General features: G+C 36.1%; 1 protein-coding gene across 10 annotated transcripts in view; it reads left to right on the top strand.

Annotated features, from left to right (window-relative positions):
* The first annotated feature begins 1672 nt into the window (after window positions 1-1672).
* The window catches only part of THOC2 (THO complex subunit 2), a 102372-nt gene continuing 76964 nt past the window's right edge, over window positions 1673-27080 (top strand). For 9 of the 10 annotated variants that reach the window (XR_014327138.1, XM_082865209.1, XM_082865208.1 and 6 more), the window contains exons 1-5: window positions 1692-1773; window positions 16045-16103; window positions 20111-20202; window positions 22377-22428; window positions 26670-26740. Coding sequence is in view for 9 of the 10 variants with exons in the window: in XM_082865209.1 (XP_082721335.1) it covers window positions 1703-1773; window positions 16045-16103; window positions 20111-20202; window positions 22377-22428; window positions 26670-26740 (345 nt within the window). In the remaining variant the exon portion in view is untranslated. Of the gene's footprint in view, window positions 1774-16044; window positions 16104-20110; window positions 20203-22376; window positions 22429-26669; window positions 26741-27080 lie in introns of all 10 variants that reach the window. The other variant, XM_082865210.1, reaches the window with a different exon arrangement.

The following is a 27080-nucleotide window of genomic DNA, read 5'->3' as shown; positions in this document are numbered from 1 at the left end:
TGGCAAAAGATTTTTTTTGAGATGTCACTGAAACTGAACGGTGTATATTTTCTAATGGGTGGCTTTAGAATTTCAGAATCAGACAGGACATTAGACTAGATATAGCTGATGAAAAACAATCATAAACAATGTAGCATTTTCCCCAACTGATTCTAAATACAGCCTATCCCCTGAACAGTTTTTCAATGCAAATAAACCTGGTCCATTTGGTAAAACTTGCCAAATTTAGATATTAGTTCTAAAGTTCATACATTAATATATGTGTGGTAGGATTTCTTCATTTCATTTGTCTGTATTTTCTAAATTTTCAGCCAAACATGTATTTTTAAAACCTCTTTATTTTGAAAAGTTGCACAAATAGAACAGAGAATCTGTCAGTCCTTCACCCAGATTCCTAAAATGTTAATATTTTACATTTGCCTCATCATCCTATCGTTTTTTTCTGAAATATTTTAAAGTTGCAACATGGTTCACCATTATCTCTAAATACTTCATATTTTCTTAAATAAGGACTTTCACATAACCACAAAACGAGTATTAAACTCAAGAAATTAACATTGATACAATATTATTACTTAATCTACAGATATTCAAATTTGGTCAACTGTCCCAAGAATGCCCTTTTCAGCAAAATAAAAAAAATTTTTTTTTTCTGGCTGGGGATCAGTTGTTCTGTTGTTTTCATTAATCTGGAAGAGTTCCTCAATCTCTCTTTGTCTTTAGTGACCTTGATGATTTTGAAGAGTGCAAGCCAGTAATTTTGTAGACTGTCCCTTAATATGGGCTTGTCTGATGTTCCCTCGTGATTAAATTCAGGTTATGCGAATTTTGGCATGATGAATACTACAAAATTGGTTAGTGTTTTTCTTAGCACCTCATCAGGAGGCATATGACGCCTATTTGTTTAATACATAAGGATGCTTATATTCATCAGAGTTAGGAGGGTGTCGGCCATGTTTTCCGACCGTAAAGTTTCTATTTCGCCCTTTGAAATACGAAGTTATCTCGTCGGGAGATACTTTCAGACTATGTAGTGTAAACAACTCGTTTCTCTTCATACTTGCGCCCCCTAGTTTTGCCTAAGGTTACAATGACAGCCGCAGACACAGTAGCTGTCAGCCCTGATGGTTGCAAGCGTTTCCCAGGGCCGATTTATCTTTCTCGTAAGATTGTATCCTTCGGATTAGCAGAATGCCTGGCACACAGTAATCGGCTGCCTCTTCCCCAATTTCTTTGATCTCAGCGGGGTGTATTGTAATTGATCTGTTTATATGTTTGTCTTCCCCACGGACTGAGCTCGTTGAGGGTAGGCATCATGGCTTATTATTTCTCTGTCCCCAGTGTCTAGCACATATTAGGTGCTTTAAAAAACACAATTTTGAATTAGCGGTCTGGAGTAGATGCTACGGAAGAAGATAAAGGCTACGAGTTGGCCTGGGGATGGCATTTTTCCTGTTCTAAAGGGAAGGGGGGGCAAGGTTTGCAGAGGGCCCGGCCAGCGTAGTCACTCTGCGATGGGACCCACGGGTCCCAGCCACCTGGTTGGCAACAGGGCCTCGGCCTTCCGCAGGGTGGGGTGGAAAGTGGGGCGGGAAATCGAAAACCGAACTCGCGACTCCCGGCATTCCTCGTGGGCGGTGCTCCCCTTTGACCCCTCGCTCGCGTGCTACACATCCGGGTTTCTGCTACTAGTGAGGGGAAGATGGCGGCCGCGACTGTCTTGGTTCCCGTAGAGTGGATAAAGAACTGGGAGAAATCAGGGAGAGGCGAATTGTGAGTGTCCGGGCTGGAGGCGGGCGCACGGCCGGGCTGGGCTCGGGCGTCAGCCTTGCTCTCATATTTGTGGGGAGGTGGTGGTGGGGAAGAGGTGTCCCCTCCCCCATCCGGGTGGCGGGTGTGGATGGTTGTCTAGGAGTTTCGAACTCGGGGATGAGAGGTGCTGGTAGTCGCCGCCGACCTCCTGCCTTCCCCGGCTTCCCAGAAAGCCCCGCTGCCCGCCGGAGCTTGTCTTTTTTAGCCTCTTAGCGGAACTCTCGTTTTGTCCCTACGGGTCCCTGCGCTTTCGTTCCGTCTCTTTTTGTCCCCCTCATCGCTTGAGCTCACTTGGCTCCTTTCTCTTCACGGGGCCGCGCCGGGAGGGTTCGGAGTTTCAGTCTGTCCCATTTCTTTACTCTGCACCCGTTCGACTCCGCAGTTTGGAGCCCGGCGCCTCCTCTGCCCGAAGTCCGAACCGTCCCGGACTCCCTCCCCTCCTCTCCGCCCGCCGCCGCGAAGCCCGGGGCTTCGGGAAGAACCCCGCTTGGCACCTCTCGTCCTCTCCGGGAGCTGTCTCTCGGACTGTCCCGGCCTCGCGCGGCGCCGCTGCCCGTGGGCGAAGTGTAGCAAGGATTGCCGCTTTCCCCGAAGACCTACCGGCATTTCTTTGCTCCGTCTTTTCACCTTAGAGACGTTTCGGGTTGGAATCAACTTTCGTCATTAAATGTTCCTAAACCCCATTTTGTCCTGGGACTGCAACTAATTTTGGCAACTCTCCAAGGTTCTCGTGTACCTAGAATAACGCGTTTCCTGTAGACCCAAAACTTGGGTTTGTTTTTTTTTTTCCTTTCAGTAATACAGAAAACAGTAATTTGCTATAACCGCGGTTTCCTTGCCCCGAATTTCAGCTCTCCCTGTCTCGGGGGGAAAATTCTCTTAAGCGGCGGAACAAACCCCAGATTTTAAAACAAATAACTTACTGCAATTTTTTTCCTCTGAATCGCTTTATTAATTAAAGCTCAGCCCCGTCTTAGATTAACTCCTGTTAGCCGTTTTTGACGTGGTTGCGCGCCGATCCCCGTAGTCAGTTTACGGTTGCTGGCGCGAGATACGGATCTTTGAAACTTCGTTACTTGGAACGAAACGTGGGGAATGCGTCGGCCGATCTTGCGCGTGTAATAGTGCCGGCCTATATGGCCCTCCCCACCCCGCTGCCGCGCTCGCGCTGCCTTATGAAGTCTTAGTGTGAGCGCTAGACTTGGATTGCCTGGGTAAGCGGCAGTTTTAGCCACTTAACTAGCCGAGTGACCTTGGGTAAGTTCCTTAACCACTTTGACCGTTTCCCCTTGAGTAAATTGGGAATAATAAGTACTCAAAGCATTGTTGTGAAGACTAAATAACGCCTGTAAAGCACTTGCCTTATAGTAAGTACTCAAGTGATAGCTATTAAAAGTAATATTATTATTCCAATCTTTAGATATTTAAACTTCTTTGGACAGCTCTTGCACTTAAAGTCTGTACCACTCAGGTTAGCAATTAATTAGTCTCTGACTCTTTCATGTATACTCTTGTACTCTAACGAATTGAGAGACCCTTGAAGAGTGGGGACTGTCTCACGTTTTCTTTTGGTTCAACCCTCCCGTCCCCGTCCTTCCCCCACCCCCCATAGCCTTTCTAGCATATGCTTAGAGAGCTTATTTTGTTAACTGCCAGAGAAGTCTGTTTGATAAGCATTCATTTTTAACTGTTAGGAACATTTTCCAAATCCTTGTACTTGCTAGTTAACAAATAGCTATTAAGTCTCTTGTGTGCAAGGAAGGCAGGATGGGAAGTTACCAAACCAAACCATCATTTTCATCTATATTCGATTAGGATAACCCCCCAAAACGGATAAATCAGTTCATTGTTGTTTTGTTTACTTTTAAAGCCAACAGTTATTTAGGGACTGTCATCTGTAGATTGCTCAGCTTCCTCCTTCTAGCTAACTGTTTTTGACAGTTTTACTATGACTCCCACCTTAGAATGAGTGGTATTCAGGGTAGGAAATTCTGCTTGGCTTCTGACTGGCAGTGGTTGGAGAAAAAGTCATGTAGGAAGTCGAAATACCTAGTCAAAATGGAATTTTGGATTCACTTTATGTATATTTACATGATCCATGCTACCCATCATAATTTCTCTGTTTGAAGAGCTGCTTCAAAACTGCTATTAGGACTTAACGTTTATGTAGTTAGTGCATGGCTTGTGGAATGTAGTTTGAACTATAGTAGATCCAGATCAGTTTAGTCAGTTTTATAACTCTGTTCTGTTACATGAAGAGAGTTGTGTGACAATAATGAAATAGTGTAAATAGTTGTTAGTTGTATGAAATAGTCAAACAAATCACCATCCAGTGCTTAGTCTTCATTTACTGGACCTCTTTTCCCGCTTTGAAAACTTTGTTGCATATAGTCTAACTTTGGAATTTTTGTATCTTGCTAAAGATAGAGTTAGCATTTTCATTTTATTAGAAAAAATGGTATTATAAATATATTACAAAAAATCCTTTCTTTTGTCTGAAAAACAGCTTCTTAAAATATAAACCAGCAGCTGGAAATGTTAAAAAAAATGTGCCACCAAATTATTAATGAATCCATTTATATATTTGGCTTTTAAGGTATGACCAGTATTTAAAATTATATCTTGGGTGGATTTTTCCTTTTTAATGAGATAAATTAGCAGATGAGCTTTAACTTGACTGAAAGTTACCTTTTTAAAAAACTGCATGATATGTTTCATGAGGTATTAGTTCATTTCTTGTCTGTCTCAGCAGTGTAAGTCTGTATTCTGGGAGTTGTAGTCAACTTCAGCAGCATAGTGAACATATGCAATGTATGGGATATTTTATAACTTTGAGAGGGCAAATTCTTAATTGTGCCTCATGAAAAGCAACTGTCTATTAAGATGGAAAGTCTTGGCTTTGAAGAATAAATTTTGTTAAGTAACTAGGGAGAAAAGAAAAACTGTATTTTGCCTATCTGAATGGTCCATCACATACTTAGCTAATCTGTTGTTTCCAGAGATACTGATTATGTTTTTCATGGTAAATTACAGAATTCTTAAAATGATCTTTTCCAAGAGATAGCAAAAGGACAGAGGAGGACTACCAAAACATAATTGTCCTTTCCAGTAACACTTAGATCTGCTCTTCAGAGTTTCACATCTTAATACAAACTCTTTGAAATTCTGCGACATATGCAAGATATGGATTTAATCACTTTAAGTTTGGAATTAGAGCTCTAGTTTCTTGATGATTTCATATTAGCATAGAGTTTGCCACGATTAAGCTAATAAACTTGCATGTACTGGTAGATCCAGGGGAGAATTTTGTTTTTAGTAGGCATGATTAACACAGTGAGCTCAGCATTTCTTTGTGTCACAAGCAACCTTAATGGAGGATTTATATTCCAAGCTCTTAATCTGAAGATGTTAGCCTCATGTCAATACTTAGTTTAATTTTGAAATACTTGTATTTGTTGAATATCATCTATTTGTCTGTTTAAAGAACTTAATTCTTTCTTTTAAAAAAATTATACATCAATTAGAAATTTTTGTTGGGTGTTACCTTATTAATTACTGGTAGTTAAAATAAAGTTTTAAAATTTAATCACCAAATGTTTTGGTGCCATTCTTTTTCTTCTTCTGCTACTAGATGACATATTCCAGAACTTATGGAAGTACATTTGGATGTTCATTAAATGTTGTCTGTCCTGAATTTTTTGGAGGGAAGTTGGAGGAGGGAGTTTATAGCAAATAATAATTCTAAGAAACTTCAGTGTTAGTATTTAAGTCTTTTTTTTCTTCAAAAGGTGCTCTAAGTTCAGCTGAAGCTTTATCTGAAACCATTTCTTTATGTCTTACTTTTCATTTGGCATTTGTTTTCTCATTTGACCTGTGTTCATAAGTCTTGGTCTTATTTCCCTGGTAAGAGAAATTCATTCTTCAGAAAATGTTATAGCAGTATCAGAACATTTTTCCAGGCTACTGCTTTCTTTGTTTGCTAGAAAAATTAAATTATTCTTTAGTTAAGGTAGTGTGAGTGCTATTAATGTACTTGTGAGCAGGAACTTCTGTTGTCTTTTTTAAGATTTCCTGTTCCCTTTCCTCCTCATAAGTGCATATTTTCATTTTCTTAAATGCATCTTTCAATATAAAACTACATGTCCCAATATTCATTTTTGTGGGTTATGTCTCTCTTCTATCAATGATAATAGAGGTAGCACTTGCTTAACAAAATGCAGCCTTTTCTGTTGTTTTGTTTTTAAAAATTAATTGAAGCACAGATTGACATCAATTTTTTATATGTAGAACCAACTTTGAGATGTTGAACATAATCAAGTAGTGCAGGCTTGTGTTGTGTTTTTTTTTACTGGAAAATAGGACCAAGTAAGACGGAAAGCCAAATACTCATGTTAAAGAGTATTTGCAAAATAACATTAAGTTCTTGGAAGAACTTAAGACATTTTATTCAGTTTAAGTTTCACAGGTATTTGACAGAAAGTATATTCTTTGTTCTCAGGGGCCTGAGATAGCATCTCCACAGTAGCACCAAACTGTTATAAAAGTGGAAAAAATGGTAAACTCAATTATTTGGAGGTTATTATAGGACTAAAATAATCATTTGAATTTGTACCGAGGCAGAATATTTGATTATTTTTAAAACCACATTAAAATGGGCAACTGTTGGAGGTAGTTTTGTTTTCCTCCCTTTAAAATTTAGGGTAGAGAACTAAAACTGTATGAGAGCTGTAGTAAGACACCCAACATTCAGAAACAATTGTTTCTTTAAGGATACTTAAAGATACTTAGGATACTTAAGGATACTTCTGTTAGTGAATTACTTAGGGGAAGAGCTGGGACAAATCTACTGATTGGGGGAAAATTCTTAGTGATTGTTTTTAGTTTCCTCCAACAACTAAGGCAGAAGTGTTTTATACTAGGGAAATAAAAGTATCTGTTATACAAGTAAGTTGCCTTATCATAATAACCCATCAGTGATTCCTTACACAATTTGAGCAAATCTTTGAGATGCTTATTAATAGTTCATGATGACATTATCATCTGCATCCTTTAATGAATATGTTTGTGGCCTTGTGACTGACAAGATGAAATTACATTTCAATGATTTTTAAAAATTATGTAACAATGACTGTACCATTAGATTAAGTGGGATTTGGAACACTGACATTCCCCCCTCCCCACTGGAAGGATTATAACAAAAGACATTTGCATTAAGCTTATTAAAACAAATAGAAAATGAAGCTATTGAAAATGTGAATAAGCAAACACATTCATTGTAAGAAGGAATATTTGACCTTGCTTTTTAGTAGCCTGGGTACGAAGGGAAAGATGAGTTACTTGATTTCCCTTGCATTCTTCTGTCAAAGATGCAGTATTTCCTGCTACTACATTCTAAAGGGAAACGAACCTCTGGGGACAGTGAGAACCACAAGGGGGAATTGTTTCAGTACTTTATAGCAAATATTGAAGCAGCCTTGATGCACCTTCTTATATATTTACTCTTAACAAAAAAGGAGCTAAGTATCAGACATTTTTAGGTTATATTCTCTGATGATAGTCTTGAAGCAGATATTTTTGTATTGCCTAATGTAATGAAGATTGATTTTTTTTTATCTGAGGTAAGTTTGTGGTAGGTTTAACTTATTTTGAGAAATTAAAAGCTTACCCACTGTCTTAACACATTGGAAGGCCTATCTGGTTCTCAGAAGTAGTTGAAAGTACTTGGGGTCAAACTTAAATCAGCTTATTTAACCATTTCTAAGGTGCTCTCTGAAAAGTTTTTTTTTGTTCTTTTAATAGGAATTGGTTAAAAACTAATAACTAAATGAGATTTTCAAACTATGCAGATTTAATTTAGTAATTGTTCTTCAGTGGCAAGGTATTTTTGTTCTTTGGTTTTGAAAATAATTTTGTGAGACCTACAAATGAATTGTTGACTGGGAAAAGTTTATTGAACCGTACCCTGCTCATTCTGATGAAGAAGTATTGAAATAATCAAGACACAGAGAGGTGAACTGCAAGGGCATGCATAATCTGCAAAGTCGATAATCTCTCTGTGGATGATTGTCATGTGGCATCATATTTCACCTTAGATGTGATATATAAGCATATTCTGTAAGTCTTAAAGTTACTTGTTTTATTGACTATGGAAAGAGCATTGCTAGACATAAAAGAGTGAGAAACATGCGTATTCATTGGTTCTCTTCTTTTTCGTTAGAGCTTTGTACAGCTTGTAATAAGAATATTTCTTTTTCTGAAATGTGAAATTAAAAAAATACAGAAAAGTACATAAAATCTAAATGTAGAGCTTAAAGAATCACTGTAAGATGCACACCCATGTAACTCATATCCAGCTCTAGTCAACATAATCCCCCTTCCTGATTGCACCCTCTTTATCTCCCCTGTGGTAACTGACATTTATGGCTTTCTCTAGTTTTTATTTACAGTTTTGCTACCCAAATAAGTTTAAGTTTGCTCTTCTTGAATTTCATATAAATGGAATCATAGAGGGTGTATTCTATTGTATCTGGCTGCTTTTGCTCAACATTATGTCTTTAGGAATCATTCATATTTTTGCAAGTATTTGCAGTTCTTTGATTTTCATAGTTAAAAGATACTCCATTGTATAACTATACCACAATTTATCTCTTAGGCTACCAATGAACAATTTTGTTGTTTTGAGCTTTTGGCTGTTACCAACAGTGCCAATAGAACCATTCTTATACAGGTATCTTAGTGTACACAGCATGTGTTCTTGTGGGATATATACTGAACTGTAGAATACATACATTGTATGTGTGGCTAGGTTCTAGATTGTGATTAACTTTAGCTCTGCTAGATACTGCCAAACTATTTTAAAATATACTCCCACCAGCAGTGTATGAGAGTTCACCTTCACATCCTGGCTAACATTTAATATTGTCAGACTGTAAATTTTTGGTCAATATAATATGTATCTAATGTTATTTTCTTGGGGCTCATATTTTCATAGGCATTTTTCCCAATTTTTAAAATTGAAGTGTAGTTTATTTACAATATTATATTAGTTTTGGGGGTACAGCATAGTGATTCAGTATTTTTGCAGATTATACTCCATTACAGGTTATTATGAGGTAATGGCTATAATTCCCTGTGCTATACAGTATATCATTGTTGCTTATCTATTTTATACGTATTAGTTTGTATCTGTTAATCCCATACTCCTAAATTGTCTCCCCCTCCCCTCGCCCCCCGTCCCTCTCCCCTTTGGTAACCACAGTTTGTTTTCTATATCTGTGAGTCTGTTTGTTTTGCATATGCGTTCATTTGTAGTAGCATAGGCGTCTTTTTCTGTGTTATTGGCCATTTGGATTTCTGGTTTTTTGTGAAATGCCTCTTTATATCTTTTCCTCATTTTTCTGTTGGATTGTTTGCACTTCTTTCATTGATTTGTGGGAGTTCTTTCTGTAGTCTGTATTTGTCCCCTTTGTGGGTTACATTGTATGTGTGGCAAATATCTTTTGTTATTCTTAGGCTTGTACTTCCACTCTTATGGTGGTGACTTTTGATGAGCAGAAGTTGTTCATTTTAATGTAGTTAAATTTATCAATCTTTTACTTTTTGATTAGTACTTTTTTGGGTTTACTAGTTTCTCTCCATTTTCAGGTTAATGAACTTATCCTATGATTTTCTGGAAACATTATTTTGCTCTCCCTTTTTAAGTCTTATCTAACTGGAGTTGATTTTTATGTGTGCTGTGAAGTAGGGGTTGCAATATATTGTTGTGGTTGACGTATATGAAGAAAGTTCAGCCTCACACATAAATAGTTGGCAAAAGGAGGAGAATTTTAGTAACCTTTTCAGATAATTGTAGATATTCTTTGATATCATGTCAAAATTTGTCAGGTGGTAGTTTGTTAATGGTTTGTTGCAATGCCAAATCCAAAACCATATCAGTGTACTTTTTGTACTTTGTTAAATTGAAATCCAATTGTCTCTCTTTTACTTGGAATCTGTCTTTTACCCATGCATTATTTTGCAACATCATGCATTGGTCATTTGGAAAATATTGGTTCGCTGAATGATGCAGCACTTCCAAATATTGACACAATACATTGTATAATATAAAAACCCCCCACATTCTTTAGTATCATCACTGAACTTATCGGGAAAGTTTTTATGAATTGGGAACTAGCCAAGTCCATGGTGCCAGATAAAAGTTTTCCAAAATTCTAATTTTTGTTTGAAACCTTACATTTTCTCATTGGCAACAAATACTCTCATTTGTTTTTCTTGAAGTGACTGGCTCTCTTGGTTCATTTTTGAGAAAATGCCTGCCAAAGACCCAAATCCGAATAACCATAGTTTGTCATTTCTTTCAAGTAAAAATGGTGTTCTGTGAAAAAGCAGCTAGTTCAGCTCAGAATTCAAACAGTCGTATAGGTGATTTTCCTGGAGACAACCATGGTATTTTGGTGTGTGACAGAAATGTTTTATGTATACTTTCCAATTTGTCACATAGAATATTAAAAATATGTATTTTTAAAAAAGGCATGTTCTCAGGGCTAGGATTTATTAAAATTAATTTTCACTACTTCATTAAGGACATTTTCTTTATTGTAGATACAAACACATAACATCAGATAAATCTTAACACATTTTAAAGTGTACAGTACAGTATGGTTAACGATGAGCACAGTGTAGTACAACAGATCTTTAGATCTTTTTCATCTTGCTTGACTGAAGTTTTATACCCATTAAACAGCAAGTTCCCATTTCTCTTTCCCCCTAGCCCCTGGCAACCACCGAAATTCTACTTTTTGCTTCTATGAGCTTGATTACTTTAGATACCTCATATAAGGAAAATCATGCCATATTTATCCTTCTGTGACTGATTTACTTAGCATACTATCTTCAGGGCTCATCCATGTTGTATATGACAGGATTTCTTTGTGCCTGAGTAATGTTCCATTGTATGTATACACCATGTTTTCTTTATGTATTCATCTGTTGATGGACATTTAGGTTGTTTCTATCTCTTGGCTATTGTGAATAATGCTGCAGTGAACATGGGAGTGCAAATACCTCTTTGATATCCTCTTTTCAACTCTTATGAGTAAATACCTGGAAGTGGGATTGCTAGATTGTATGATAGTTCTATTTTTAATTTTTTGAGGAACTTCCGTACTGTTTACCATTTTACATTCCCACCAACAGTGCACAGGGTTTCCAGTTTCTTCATATCCTCCCTAACACTTATTTTCTGTTGGTTTTTAAAGAATTAATTTTTTTAAACAGGTGTTTTAAGGTTCACAGAAAAATTGAGAGGAGGTTACAGAAATTTCCCTTACCCCCTGCCCCCGCACATGCACAGCCTCCCCATTATCAACATCCCCCACCAGAGTGTTACATTTGTTACAACTGATGAACCTACATTGATACATCATAATTGCCCCAAATTCAAAGTTTACCTCTGTGTTCACTCTTGGTGTTGTACATTCTATGCATTTGGACAAAGGTGTAATGATGTGTATCCATCATTATAGTATCAGAGTATTTTTACTGCCCTAAAAATCCTCTGTGCTCTGCCTATTCATCCTTCCTCCTAACCCCTGGCAACCATTGAACTTTTTACTGTCTCCATAGTTTTGCCTTTTTCAGAATGACATTTAGTTGGAAACATATACTATGTAGTTTTTTCAGATTGGCTTCTTTGACTTATTAGTGTTCATTTAAGGTTTCTCCATGTCTTTTCATGTCTTGATAGCTCATTTCTGTTTAGTGCTGAATAATATTCTGTGGGGTCAGTGTACCAATTTATGTATCCATTCACCTACTGAAGTATATCCTGGTTTCTTCCAAGTTTTGGCAGTCATGAATAAAGCTGCTATAAATCCATGTGCAGGTTTTTGTGTGGACATAAGTTTTCACCTCCTTTGGGTAAATATCAAGGAGAGTGGGATTGCTGGATTGTAAGGTAAGAGTATGTTTAATTTTGTAAGAAACCACCAAACTGTGTTCCAGTGTGGCTGTACCATTTTTCATTCCCACCAGTGATGATTGAGAGTTACGTTGCACCACATCCTCACCAGCATCTGTCGTTGGCAGTGTTCCAGATTTTGGCCATTCTGATGGGTGTGTAGTGGTATCTCATTGTTTAAATTTCCATGTCCCTGATGATATATGATGTGGAACATCTTTTCATATGCTTATTTGCCATCTGTATATCCTCTTTGATGAGGTGTCAGTTAAGGTCTTTGCTCATGTTTAAATTGGGTTGTTTGTTTTCTTATTGTTGAGTTTTAAGTGTTATTCGTATATTTTGGATAATAGTCCTTTATCAGATGTCATTTCTGGGTTTTTTTGTTTGTTTGGGGTTTTTTAATAATGACCACCCTTACAAGTGTGAGGTGATGCCTTATTGTGGTTTTGATTTGCATTTCTCTGATGATAAGTGATGTTGAGCATCTTTTAATACACCTATTGGCCATTGGTATGTCTTCTTTGGAAAAATGTCTATTCAAATTCTTTGCTCATTTTTAAATCAGATTTTTTTTCTTGCTATTGAGATGTAGACGTTTCTTAAATATTTTGGATATTAGCCCCTTATCAGATACATGGCTGGTTTGCAAACATTTTTTTTTCCATTTCGTAGGTTGCCTTTTCATTTTTTTTTTTTTGGCCGCACCGTGTGGCACGCAGGGTCCTAGTTCCTTGACCAGGGTTGGAACCCATGCCCCCTGCAGTGGAAGCATGGAGTCTTAACCACTGGCCCACCAGGGTAGTCCCCTGCCTTTTCATTCTGTTCATTGTTTCTTTGCTGCGCACACAAGTTTTAGTTTGATGTCCCACTTGTCTGTTTTTGCTTTCATTGTGCTTTTGGTGTCATATCCAAGAAATCATTGCCAAGACCAATGTCATGAGGCTTTCCCCCTGTGTTTTTTTCTAGGAGTTTTACAGTTTCAGGTCTTATTTTTATGTATTTGATCTATTTTGAGTTGATTTTTGTATATGATGTAAGAAGTGTCCAATTTCATTCTTTTGTATATGACTATCCATAATGCTCTTGAATTATCCATAATGCTCTCTAGTGACTTTTTCAGTTTAGTTGTTACATTCTTTAGCTCCAAAATTTGGTTCTTTTAAAATTTTCTGTCCTTTTGTTAAAATTCTCATTTTGTTCATGCATCATTTTCCTGAGCTCATTGAGCATTTTTATGATGGTTATTTTAAATTCTTTGTCAGATAATTCATATGACTCCAATTCTTTAGGATCAGTTTCTGGAGACTAATTTTGTTTCTTGTATTGGGCCATTTTACCTGTTTCTTTATGTTCTTTGTAATTTGTGTTGGTATCCTTGCATTTGAAAAAACACTCTTACCCCAGTCTTTATGGACTGCTTTAGTACAGGGGAAGGCCTTTACCAATCAGCTTGGCTATAGATTCTGGGGGTCTCTCAATTTTTTTCTCTGGATATGTCTTCTCTGGACTCATGTGTAGATTCCAGATGAGAGGGATTTTCCAGTTTCTTTTTTTCCGGAAACTGGCACTCTCTTGCATTCTCTGGTGTCCATCTGTTGTACCATGGGTCCTGTGAAGCAGCAGCACAGCACCCAGCTCTTTTTGTTCTTAGTGGCTCCCAGGCAGCTAGAGTATGCTGGGTGCCATCAGTGCCCTAAGTCAGGCTAGACAGAAACCAGTCTCTCAGGCAGTCCCCCCTCCCCAAAGGCTGGGCTATTGGACACTCTTTTTTCTCCGTTGAGGGAGAGACTGCCAAGCTGTTGCCCACTCCCCCCCCCAACCAATCAGAATGTTAGATGTATATATAGTCCAGTCTCCTCTTTCCCTCCTCAGGGAGAATTTGGGAATTGGGAATTTCCTCCCAGTTGTGTGGTGTTGTGCCAGGAGGAGGGACTATGGTGAAAGAGTGTGTTGTGTTTTCCTACGAGCTTTGATGCAGCTGGTTGAGTCCTCGCCTGGGATGCAGGAGCCTCTTAACTGGTTTCTGAATTTCTCGTAAAGGGAATTGGATATGTGTATTGTTGAGTTGTGTTTCTATGGGAGGAAGGAAGGCCTGGGGCTTCCTATTTTGCCATCTTGCTGAGGTCACTCCTATCAAGGACATTCTTAAGTGAAACTGGCTTTTGTTTGTGAATGGTCATGAAATATATAATGAAACAGTTTGGTGACATCTTACATGAGACTGGCTATATTCTTTCCTTTGATTTCTTGATAATGAAGAATTCAATGAGACAGTTTGGTGCTACTGCCTTGATAAATGTTAAGGTGCTAACCGTCTTAACCTTCCTTTGCTTTTGAATTATTAGGGCAAATGTCATTACAGCAAAAGAAGGGAAATGAAGTCTTAGTATTATTATGAATATAGTTTTGAGCTTACAGAGCTCTAGAAAGTGTCTTGGGGATCAGGGGTTTGTGAACCACACTATCAGAACTGCTACTTTATCAAATTATAAGTTTTTTTCTATTCCTGATTTTCTAAAAGTCTTTTTAAAAAATAGTGAATGGAAGTTGAATTTTGTCAAATGTCTTTTATGCATAAAAGGACTTTTAGAAAATTAGGAATAGAACCTATTCCTGAATTATTGTGTTATTTTAAAAGTCAGTTTAATGTGGTGAGTTAATTTGAACCAACTTTGTGTATTTGGGATAAACCCACGTTAGCCTTGATGTATTTCAGTGTTTTTCCATTTATATATTTATCTCTCTATATTTAATACTACACATGTTTAAATACCATAAGTCACTATTATTATTATTCAGTTAATATTAAATTAGAATTACCTATATACTTAGCACTTTTTTCCCTCATTTCTTGCTGCAACTCTAAGGTTCTTTCTGGGATCATTTTTATCCCGCCTGAAGAATGTCCTCAAGCATTTCTTTTAGTATGTGAACTCAATTTTTATTAGTCTGAAATTCAGTCCTTATTTTGTCTTTTCTTGGAACTGTGTTTTTTGGGTATAGAATTTTAGGTTGACAGGTACTTTGTTTTAGCACCTTGAGTGTATGTTCCAGCTATCAAGTGTTCTTGTTGAGAAGTCATGAAGGTAATAATTGCCTTTTTTTCCTCAGGTGCTTAAATGATTTTGTCTTTGGTTTTCTGTAGTTTTACTATTGATATAACCAGATACGGATTTCACTTCAGTTCTGGAAAACTGAATTCTTGGCTATTATTTCTTCAAATACTGCTTTTGCCCTGTTCTCTCTTCTTTCTGGAATTCCAATTAAACATACCTCTTTGCACTGTATACTGTATATCTATCCTTTGCTGTATTTAAATTAGTGAAGAAATATTCACCATACAACAAGTATTTTTTTTAATTTTATGAAAAAATTTCAACTTTTTGTTTTTAAACTTTGTTATAGGAAAAAAGTCTCAGATGAGAAAGTAGATATAATAGCTCCCCAATGAAATCATCAACCAACTTAAATATTTATCAACTGCTAACCAGTCTTGTTTCATCTATAACCCTACCCATTTTCCCATACTTTTGAAGTAAATATTTCATGTGTAGATATTTCAGCATCTATCGTTTAAAAAGTTATAAAATATTCCAGTTGACTCATAAATGTTAATTTTTAAAATATTTGTTTGAAACAGGATCCAAATAAGGAGCCATACACTGTGATCGATACATCTCTTAAGCCTTTTTCACCCTAAGGATCCCGCACCATCTTTTATTTTCCCTTGTAATATATTTGTTGAAGAGACTGGGCCGTTGTCCTATAGAGTTTCTCACAGTTTGAATTTAAGTTATTGCCCCCCCCCCTTTAAAGACAACTTCATAGGTGGTGGTGTATTCTTGTATATCAGGATCAGGAGGCACATAATATCTGATTGTCTTTTGTGATGTGAACAGCCATTAATAGATGCCTAGATCCTTTAATTTATTAGGGACCTTAAAATGGTGCTGTTCTAATTCTACCATTCCTTTGTTTGTTAGCTGAAATACTAACAGAGGCATTTCTTATTAACTATTCATTCATATACAAAAGGCAGAATAAGTGCTTGATTTTCATTCTTTTATTTACCAGTTTTCAAAATAATGACTTGATTCACTAGCATCCTCCAGTTCTGACCAATTAGGGTTTATAGGTTTATTTAAATTATAAACTAATAGATTTAAAAATATCTGATACATTTCCAGATATTTTTAGTTGATATAATTTGCTCTATAAGGATTATCTATGTTAGGATTAGAAATTAATACAGATTATTTGTTTTATTCTAGTTTGCATTTATGCCGGATCCTCAGTGAAAATAAAAGCCATGATAGTTCAACTTCTAGAGGTAAGACTTTTAAAAGTATCATAGGACTTCCCTGGTGGCACAGTGGTTAAGAATCCTCCTGCCAATGCAGGGGGCATGGGTTTGATCCCTGGTCCGGGAAGATCCCACATGCCATGGAGCAACTAAGCCCGTGCGCCACAACTACTGAGCCTGCACTCTAGAGCCCGCGAGCCACAACTACTGAAGCCCGCGCACCCTATCACCTGTGCACCACAACTACTGAGCCCACGTGCCACTACTGAAGCCTGCGCAATCTAGGGCCCATGTGCTGCAACTACTGAGCCTGCTTGCTGTAGCTACTGAAGCCTGCATGCCTAGAGCCTGTGCTCTGCAACAAGAGAAGCCACCACAATGAGAAGCCCGTGCACCCCCATGAAGAGTAGCCCCCTCTTGCCACAGCTAGAGAAAGCCTGCGCGCTGCAACAAAGACCCAACGCAGCCCAAAAAAAAATAAATAAATAAAGTATCATAGCTATTATTTTTGGCTTGGTCAAAATTAATAAATATCCTGTTTTCCATTAAATTTTATGAATAAAAGCAAAAGGTCTAAGATATTCACATTATATAAAGCTTTTATATGAATATATTAGAATTGAGATTAAAACTATAGTTATAGTAAGACTATATATCTCTTTATATGGTTGTCTTTTGCCTGCATAATAGTCATATAACGTTGCTTGGCTTTTATAATTGTAACATGGTATATTTACCTACATTTCAGCAGTGGCTAGCTGTAGTAAAACTTATACAGGCTAGGTATCAATCATAAACAGAAGAGAAGAGCTAGCATGGAAAAAAAAACTATTCTGATCTTTTTGGCACTAGGAAACTTCCAGAAACTGAGGTTCAGTGTTTTTACTAAAGCTGGTTATGTTTAGGTGGTATCTGGGGATCTTGTTAAAGGTAGTGTCATGGAAAACATTAAAAGGAACAGAGTTGTTTACTACTGCATATCACAAATATGGTATATTAAGTAAAATGTTATTAAACAGGGTGTAAATTTTTAGTTATGTTAATTTTAAAGGACTTGCTATTTAACTTTCATTAATTTAAAATTAGGTATATGGGGCTTCCCTGGTGGCGCAGTGGTTGAGAGTCCGCCTGCCGATGCAGGGGACACGGGTTCATGCCCCGGTCTGGGAAGATCCCACATGCCGCGGAGCGGCTGGGCCCATGAGCCATGGCTGCTGAGCCTGCGCGTCCGGAGCCTGTGCTCCGCAACGGGAGAGGCTGCAACAGTGAGAGGCCCGCATAACGCAAAAAAATAAAAAATAAAAAAAATAAATAAAATTAGGTATATGGATTTAGAAAAGGAGGGGCAAAAACAAAAGCAGTAATGCCCAGTAAGTTTAAAGCATTTTCATGTGTAGCTTTCATTGGGGATAGAACCCATAACATTTTTTTTTCAAATCTGGAAAAATAATTTATAGTCAATATTCTATTTTAAATAAAAAAATATGAGATAATTTTCTGTAGATAAGTTTACTTTTATCAGAAATTAAATATTACCTTAATATGAGCCCTTGCCTACTTCCTCAGTGCATAACACTCTTTGGCTGATATCTGCCAACAATCAAGCTTTGGTCTGAGGGCCCCAGTGGGTAGTCCATGCAGGGAATTGAATGTTGTTTCTTCAGAATTTCCTTCGTCTATCTCAGGAGGATTGAGTTTGGGTGGTGTTCCTTGTGCCCTTTTTTCCCTTTGTGCCTCTCCCTCAAATTGATTTCATTTCAGGCAGGCAGTTTCCCTTGCACACGCTGCTTCTCCTTGTTCTTTTTATAAGTCTCTTTCCCACACCCCCATAAAATAACGTTGTAAGGATGGCTGATAAACATGAGTAGTCTTAGTGATATTCGACATAACCAAGAACTAGTGTCTAAAATGTTCAAATTCCACAAAGAATGTCTAGAAGTCCCTTTTACTTGTGGCTGTTCTTAAAGCTGCTTTTTCTGAAACGTTAGCATTTATTCTTTTCTGTGTAATTATAAGGGTTGTAAGTTTTCCTCCCCATTGTAAATGTAAAGTTTTTCAGCTTTAGTGTAGATTTTGCAGGGCTTTCTTGCAGGGCTTTCAGCTTTAGTGTAGATTTTGCAGGGCTTTGTGGATTTTGCAGGGCTAGCCACTTAAATGGGCATTTAAATAACATGTGAATTGGGGACTGTCTTTGCTACTTTGTGGATTACATTGTGATTGTTTTTATGTCACTTAGTGTCAGCAAGATGACCTGGGCCATTTGTTCTCTACTTTAATCTCCTTTGATTAAGATTAGAATTCCCTCAGCCCCTGTGAGCCCATATTCTTACGGGAATTTAGTTTATGATGCTCAGCTGTTTTGTGCTTCTAAGAGTGATTGCTTTTTAAAAAATCTTAGTTAACTGGATAACTTCAAATGGCTATTATTCGTTATAAAAGCATTTTATTAATGGAAATTGAAAGCATGAAATTGACCTCATATTCCTACCGTACTAACAGAAATTTTTCCTTTGCATTTTAGTTTTTATATAGTTTACTATAAGCATAATGAAGGCATATTTGTGAAAAAGGTAGAATATATTTAATGGATTCTTCATAAGGAATTGGGATAATCTGGCTGTATTTCTTTTGTGAATAATTTAATGGACGAATTTACTTCATTGTAAAATACTATTTTCATTGTTTAAAGGGGGATTGATAAACGTTTTGATTTCTGTTATGTTCCTTTTTTGTGGCTAGTAGTAGACCAAAGGAGAAGATTTTTAAATATTTGATTTCTCTTTTAACTTTTTATTTTTTGGCCACACTGCACAGCTTACAGGATCTCAGTTCCCCGACCAGGGATTGAACCCCGGCCACAGCAGTGAAATCACCGAATCCTAACCACTAGAACACCAGGGAACTCCCAGATATTTGATTTCTTAACTTGTTATATTGCCCTGAAAGATTTTTTGATTTATTTCAAAAGTGGATTATAAATTGACTTTATTTTACATTAATGTTTTTAGAGCTACTTGTTTTCCTACTTTTAATGAGAGGAAGGAGATAAAGATTTTAGTGTATGGGACTAAAGAAAAAGGTGGCTGAAAGGAGGTGTTCACCTGACCATTAACTCCTCCCCCCTCCTCAAATTCCTTCTCCAGGAAAGGGGGGGCTATGCTGATTAATAGTGAATGAGACTACTGTACATGTGGTTGACAGTTCTCATAGGACTGATGTTTTATGTGTGTATGTACATATGTAACTACGATCATCCCTTAGTATCTGCAGGGGATTGGTTCCAGGAGCCCCCTCTGATACCAAAATCTGAGGATCCTCAAGTCCCTTATATAAAATGGCATTGTACAGTGACTAAAGTCAGCCCTCCATATCTGTGGATGCAGAACCTATGGATACAGAGGGCTGAATGTATTTTAGTTTGAATTCTGATGGAAATAGAGGAGAAAATGAGATTTTGGGGAGAAATTTCTCTGACAGTAGGATATGGGTAAAATTAAATTTTATATTTACTGCTATTCCTTATCTGTTGTCAGTGTAGCCCTGCGATTGAATTGACTATAATCTGAATATAGTTAGAAAAATCTGTGAATCTCCTGGCGAGAAGAATGGTTAGTTTATATTCACTTGCTAGAGTTCTATGCACTCATTAAAAATAATTTCGTAGACTTTGGTAGCACGAGAAAATGCTTTTAGAAATGTTTGTCAGGTAATCAGAATGCCAAATGATGTAAACTATGAATGCAAGTATGTAAAATATGTAGACATATAGAAAAAGATTGCAAGGAAGTGCTCAAGCAGTAGTTATGTTATAGTAGTGGAGTCAAGGTTAACTTTTTTCTACTCTAAGTATTGTTTTTGTGAAAATAAAAGGAAAAAGTCTGCTAGAGAGAAGCATTAGAAGTATAGTTTTCTTAATCATTATTGATGTTTATAATAATTCCGAGAAGTAGGAAATACGTAGATCTTCCCCTAGAGAGTCTACCTTTCATGTTCAAGAGACTGTGTCATTATACTCTTTCTTTTATGTTTGACAGATTTCCAGCAAGCTCTTTATGAGTTATCATGCCATGTCATTAAAGGAAATCTAAAGCATGAACAGGCATCTAATGTTCTTAATGACATTAGTGTAAGTATATATATATGTTTTTTAAATTTGATAATTGTTACATATTTCTTTTTGCCTTTGATGCAAGGATCCCTGACGTGTATAACTTGTATTTCATTTTATTCAAAATTATAGTAGTGAATGTTTTAAGATAATATTGGTAAGCCATTGTTGCTAGACAGAAATATAGGTATTTTAATCTTTTTCTCTGGTTGTGAGTAGAGCAGGAAATATTATGTAAGCTGGGAGGACAAAAAAAAAAAGCTCCTATAAAAAAATAATTTGGTTAGACTGTTCTCCCAGTATAGCATAACAAGGCATTTTCTTTTGTTTGTGGTTATGTTTAGAAATTAAATGTATTAAAAAAATTGAGGATTAAATTATTTTAAATTGAGGTTGTATGATTCTAATGTTTGCTTGATGCTAATTTTCCCGTTGTTTGTTGTTTGCTTTAGAAAATGATAACTAGATTTTTCCCTAACCTTTAAGTGGATATTCTGTTTCACTCTTTTATTTATTAGAAAATTTAAGTTAGATTCAGACCAGATACTTTCCATGGTTGTTTGGTATTTGAATTGAAAGATGAACTCTCAAATTGTAAGGGTGTTTATTGTAAAGCAGGAGTTAAGTTTCATTTTATTACAAGTGGTGTATTATTCTATTATTATTAGGCTGGGTTTTACACTTGTATAAATAAAATTATCTGCCCAGTTGAGAACAGCTTTCATAATAAGTATTATTGAGGTGGTACCTGGAGTTTCTTGATGTCAGTATGAATTTCCCCTGTGCTGCTTTAAGCTTCTGTAGCCTTTTTCTTTGTATGATTTTTGTGCTTTCCCGAGGATGGTCTTAAGGACTTTCTATGTTTAGTAGTTGTGATTTTTTCCCCCCCCTCATGTTGAGATGTATTTGAACAGTAGAGGTTCAATATGAGTTTCTCCTTTACCTCTCAACTGTCTCTATCTGATTAGCTTGTGTTGGAGTAGTCTATTTCTTCAACAACTAATATTCCATGTTTGAAAACTCTTGTCTTGCTCTATTGTTTTGGAGCACTTGCATTCAAGTAGACATAGCCAAATTTCATAGCCCTTAAGAAGAGACTAATGTCTGATCGGCAATGAAGGTTATTTCATTCTGTAAATTGGGCATCAGTATAGGGTTTAGTGTGTTAATGGAATTTGATTCTAATACTTTTCCCATTTATTGAAAATGAATAGTCCAAATGAACTTAATGTGTGTTTTGTTCTTACTTAGCTTCTCTTTCTTTGAGTCCTTAGTGATATATATACTTCTGCAGCTGGATTCTTTGTCGTGGCTAGATTCTCATAGTCCTATATTGCACTGTCCCATATCTTAGCCACAGAAACATATCTTGTCTGTCTCTTACAGCTACCAGTTTTTTCTTTAGAATTATATTTCTTTCCTTTACTCTCTGAAAGTAGGCTAATTTTAGGGTTGCTATAGTGCCAGCAAACTAATTGCAATAATTGAACTATGATCCTTACTAATGGAAAATGGCTCTAAAATTGGGTGTGGGAGTGGGAAGTCAGGAGACAAATCTAGGATAAATGCTGAAGTATTCATCCAGAAATGAGGGGAGAGTTTCGGGTCAGTTTCTCCAAAGGCTGCAAACATCAGTGCATAAAGAAAATAAAGATAGATTTTTGGTAATTATTTTCATCTTCAGAGAATCTTGAGTTATGAGACAACAGCTTGTAATTATTATTGCATTTTTTAGATTTTTGTTCTGATAATACTATGATCTTTGCATAGATCAGTGTTGACTCAGGCATGAGCACAACATTTAAAGTTTTAGATGAAAAATGTACCATATTTAACAGTCTTGCTTTAGGTAGGTGTAAGGTACTCCAAATTCCAGTGGTTTCTGACATGAAACTTCACTGGAAAAATGTTACTCATTTGTGTTCTTTATTATTTCCTGAGGTGCTTGTTTAAAGTTTCTTTTTTTTTTTAAACTCAAGTTATTTCATGGTAGACATTTAAACATTTTTTTCAACCATTATCTCCCTCTTAATTTTCTCTATATTATGAAACTTGAAAACTTTTATTTGTCAACATAGTGGTATTAGGGTTTTGTTTTTAAGTTTTACTGAAGAGTGTTTTTCTGAAACCATAATAATTGCTAGTGTGCTATTCTAGTATTTACTATGAATAATTGTATTTTTTAAAATTAGGAATTTCGTGAGGATATGCCCTCCATTCTTGCCGACGTATTCTGCATATTAGGTAGGTATTAATAAACCTTTATTTCACCTGTAAAAAGTGTTGTTTGGTAAATTAATGTACTGTGTTAAATAAAATGCTGTCTTTCAAACTGCGGATTTTACAAATGTTTCTACAAATCTAGAATATATATATATTTTACTTTACAGGGAATATATATTATAAGTCAGATGTGAGTTTAATTACTATTTATAAGCTAGCTTTAAATAGTTTTAGTTTATAATTCAAATAGTTTGAGTGTTTCAGAATGTATCTTTATATAAAATTGAGCTAAATTAAGTCATTTCAAGTAAAAAGGCCAAGTTTTCTGAAGATAAGTTAGTCTGAATTATTCAGATTTTAGTAACCACCTAATTAATATTATTCAGTGCAGATTATCAATGAATGTCAGAATCTCAAACTTAGGATACTCAAGAGGTATTTACTTTACTATTGTACTCTTTTGATTCTTCTTAATTTTAGAGAGAGCAAGAAGAGCCAAAGTAATCAAAAGTACTTTTGTTTTGAGGATGAGAAACCAACTTTGGAAATAGCAGCTTCTCTATTTGTCCAGAATAAATAAGAATTCATGCAAGATAAGAAAGGAATATTTCTTTGACTTAGAACAAAAGGTAGTGTCCCTCCATGGGAGGCATGGATTTAAAAAATAATGTATATTACAAATTTATTTCTCTGATTTTAAATCTGAATTAAAGTATCTTTGAGCACAGTTTTCCTCATCAGTCTTATGCTTTCTGTAACTTTGACCTGTTAGAAAACATTACCAAACATTATAATATTCGCTTTAAAATATGAGTTATCCTCTGAGACTTTGTCAAGTTGGAATGAATTACTTTAGCTCATTAATCTTAACTCTTAGAATTAGATAGGTTACTTAAATGTCTTACTGAGAATAAATTTGACTGCAACAAATCTAAATGTCTGGTCCTTGATCCTTCAGGACGTTTAAGATTTTATAACAACAGTAAGGTTGGGAACAGGTCAAAATGTGTGTGGACCGTGAGTGATAAATGAAAAGACCATTGACTGGTGACCGTATGTCCCCTTTTTGTTTTGTTCTCCTGGCGTAATTATTAATTGTGCCTTCTTTCAATCTTAAAACTATCCTGGTTTAGATGATAAAGTATTTGTTCATGCTGTCTATTGGATTGATTGATTTATGCCAACAACAAAAACCTTTTAAGCTTAATTTTTAGAGCAGGCACTAAAGATATTATATTATGTTACTAATAAATATAACACGAGACAGGTTTCAATTTAGAAAATTGTTTGTTTTTACTATAAATTTGTAAGACTTAAAGAGTGATTTGTAGGTACCATTGTGTGGAAGCTGTTATTCATTGATAGTGTCAGGAGTACATTTTATATCTTTCTTTGGGTAATCGTCAATTATCAGCTTACTAGTAAGTTCTAGTAATTTTTTATATTGACTTATTTTATTAGGATATATTTTCCCTTCATAGTTATTTAGTTATATAATATGAATTATTATTACAAGTCGTTGCTTTTTACTAGTAACATGAATTCATGAAGATGATGTTTGGTTGCTCTTGGGAAATTTCTTTTAGCCTATCCAGTCCATTTTTACAAGCAGGATCAGGACGGCAAACTTGGAAAGAGAATTTCCCTCACCTGCCCCCTCACTCACGTACCCCCACCCTTGGCAGAAAAAAAATGATCCAAGGGTGACCCCAGACCGAGGTAGGGGAATAGGAGTGAGAATGTGAGCTACCTCTAATAATGATGATGATAATTATAATGATGATCACAGTAATAATAATGTAGGTGCCATTTTGGAGCACCTTCTGTATGTTAAGCATTTAATTTCATTTAAATCCTCACAGCATTCTGTAAAGTAGATACATGGATCAGAAAATCGAAGCTCAGAAAAGTGATTTTTCAAGGCCACACAACTAGTATAAGGCAGGGTTTGAACCTGGGTTTTTTTGGTTCTAGAGTCCATGATCTTTCTAGTGTATCATGTTATCTTTCTAATATTTTAACAGGTATAAGAGAAATCAGTGCTGTACTTTCCTGGTTAAGATAACAATTTCCTTTAAAAGATTAATCATGTAAGGGTGAGGGGGCCTGAGAGCTATATTAACCCGAAAGGAGAGTCTGATGTGACTTGATGCACTGATGGGACCTCTGAGCTGGGTTAGGTGGTTGGTGATACTGGGCCTAGAGATGGAAATGGCTGAGGGCTTTTTAGGAAAATCAGAGGGAAATTAAAGAAAACTTACTAGGTGCTGATTTGGGGTTGAGGAGTCAGAAATAATGAATAAATAATGAATGATTTCGTAAGTTAGAACAAAAAGAATAAAGAAAACAGGGAAAGCATAATTGGAATAGTAGAGTCCTATATTGATTATTGAGATAGTTTAGCCAAGAAATTTACTGAGGTCCCATTAAGCATTTCCTAATATGGTCAGAACCCAGAGAGTTAATCAGGTCCGATGGCTGAGAGGAGAGTAGACTTTACTTGAAGAGGATGAACGTGCTACCCAAATGCTCTCATCTTGGGGACTTTGGAGGTAGATCTTAGGGACTGTAGGGCCTTTGAGGGTAGATGGATATTGGTTAAAAGAATAGGCCCACTTTAGTCCTGACCCCTCAAGATCAGTATCCTTGAAGTTCTAGGCTGAGGAGGGACCAGAAGACTAGATAATGAGGAGACAACTAGGAGTCCCTGGAAGGGATTGTTGAGATACACACAGATTAAAAGTCATGGAGGGTGGGAGGGAGGGAGACGCAAGCGGGAAGAGATATGGGAATATATGTATATATATAACTGATTCATTTTGTTGTGAAGCTGAAACTAACATACCATTGTAAAGCAATTATACTCCAATAAAGATGTTAAAAAAAAAAGTCTTATTGATAGATTGAGATTGTACTGCAATTTACATTGTATAAATTACACCCTGAAATTCCCTTAATACGCTTGAGCTGACTGTGTGCTTAGCTGTAGTTGCCAGAATATTGGGAGATGGCACTGTCCAAGAAGGAAAAGTGGAGAAGGCCCCGGAAAATATGGATGTGTTTAATGATAGGTCCTCTTCTCTTTTGATTCTTAGTGATGGCAGTAGAAAGTAAACTGAAGCAAAGCAGTTGTAGGATGTCTGTCTGGGGGAGCCCTAGGACTTTTAGAGGGCAATTTTTATTACATCACTAAAATTGGTGCCGTTTTCTATAGCACATTCTAAATATGAATTGACTTTAAAAATAAGGTAGTGGTGTGTAATCAGTTGAAACAATCCTGAGATCAATTTTGTAATCCTGCTAATCCTGGTTGAAGTTTTTGATGCTTACCATTTAGAGCTAATTGTTTATTTCCTCTATACTTTAGATCAGAAAATTGTTTGACAAATTTTTTGAATAATGTACTGAAACTCAAGGAGGTCTCAGTTTTTTAAAAAAATATTTCAGTAGGAAGAAAATGAAAATCTTGAGTGAAGTTTTGTTTGCTGACTAGAATTGTAATTCAAAATAGGATGTTAAAAATACCTTTTAATACAGTTTTCATAGAGTTGGTGACCAAGTAGCTTGGTTAGAACATGGTACCAAGGTGGCCAAAGTCAAGGGTTTGATCTTCTGAGTAATAGGATCTTTAGTATTAGAAGAGATCTTCGTTGTCACCCAGTTCAGCTTTTTACCTTAGCATCTCTGACATGTGGTTGTTTAAACTTTGCTTGAATGTTTCCCTTTTTTTTTTGGCCGTTCTGCGTGGCTTGTGGGATCTTAGTTCTCCAACTAGGGATTGAACCCTGGCCCTTGGCAGTGAAAGCGCCAAGTCCTAACCACTGGACCACCAGGGAATTCCCTAATGTTTCCATTTTTGAAAACAGTATTTTTTGGAAGCTTTGTTGCTTGCAGTGCCTTAGCACATAGCTCCATAATCAACTTACCATTTTATGGATATGCCATTGGTCACAAGGTCAGTTTTTCAGTATGAGGAGAAATTATAAGTATTTATATAAGTTTTTAATAAGTATTTATAAATTATAAATATTTATAATTTATAATATAATAATTTAAAATATATAATTTATAAAATTTATAAATCTTTAAGTATTCATATGCACATGAAGGACTGCTTATGCTTACCACAGTTTAAATTTTTTCCCCAAATTCAGAATGAGGAGTTTTAAATTTAGCTAGTTTTAAAGAAAACAGGTATCTTATTATAGTTGTGGAGTCTAGAAAAATCAAACTTTCATCTTTCTTTTTCTTCATCATTATAGATATTGAGACAAATTGTTTAGAAGAAAAAAGCAAGAGAGACTATTTTACACAATTGGTATTAACATGTTTGGTAAGTTTTAAAAAATACTTTCCATTTCTAAATTTTATGTGGAATGATTATAATCACAGATAATCATGTTAATGGAGGAGGGTATTGACATTCAGTTGACTGTTCATTATAAGGTGAGATTTGGGTTTTGAAATGGAATGCTTTGTAAAATTAGACATGCTAATTTTTTTCTATGAAATAGGCATGCTACCATATCACTTAAACTATCTATGCATAGAAAACCTCTGGTGATATTCCTGACCTAGTAAGTTCCTAACTAAGGAAAAGGTAAGCATCTATCAAGTGACTAGAAATGATATGGACAGCTTTTAAACTGAACAATTTTTCATAAACTGTTAGG

Source organism: Leucopleurus acutus (assembly GCF_964270905.1).
Source record: "Leucopleurus acutus genome assembly, chromosome: X".
NCBI lineage: Eukaryota > Metazoa > Chordata > Mammalia > Artiodactyla > Delphinidae > Leucopleurus > Leucopleurus acutus.
This window is presented reverse-complemented; position numbering and strand designations above follow the sequence as displayed.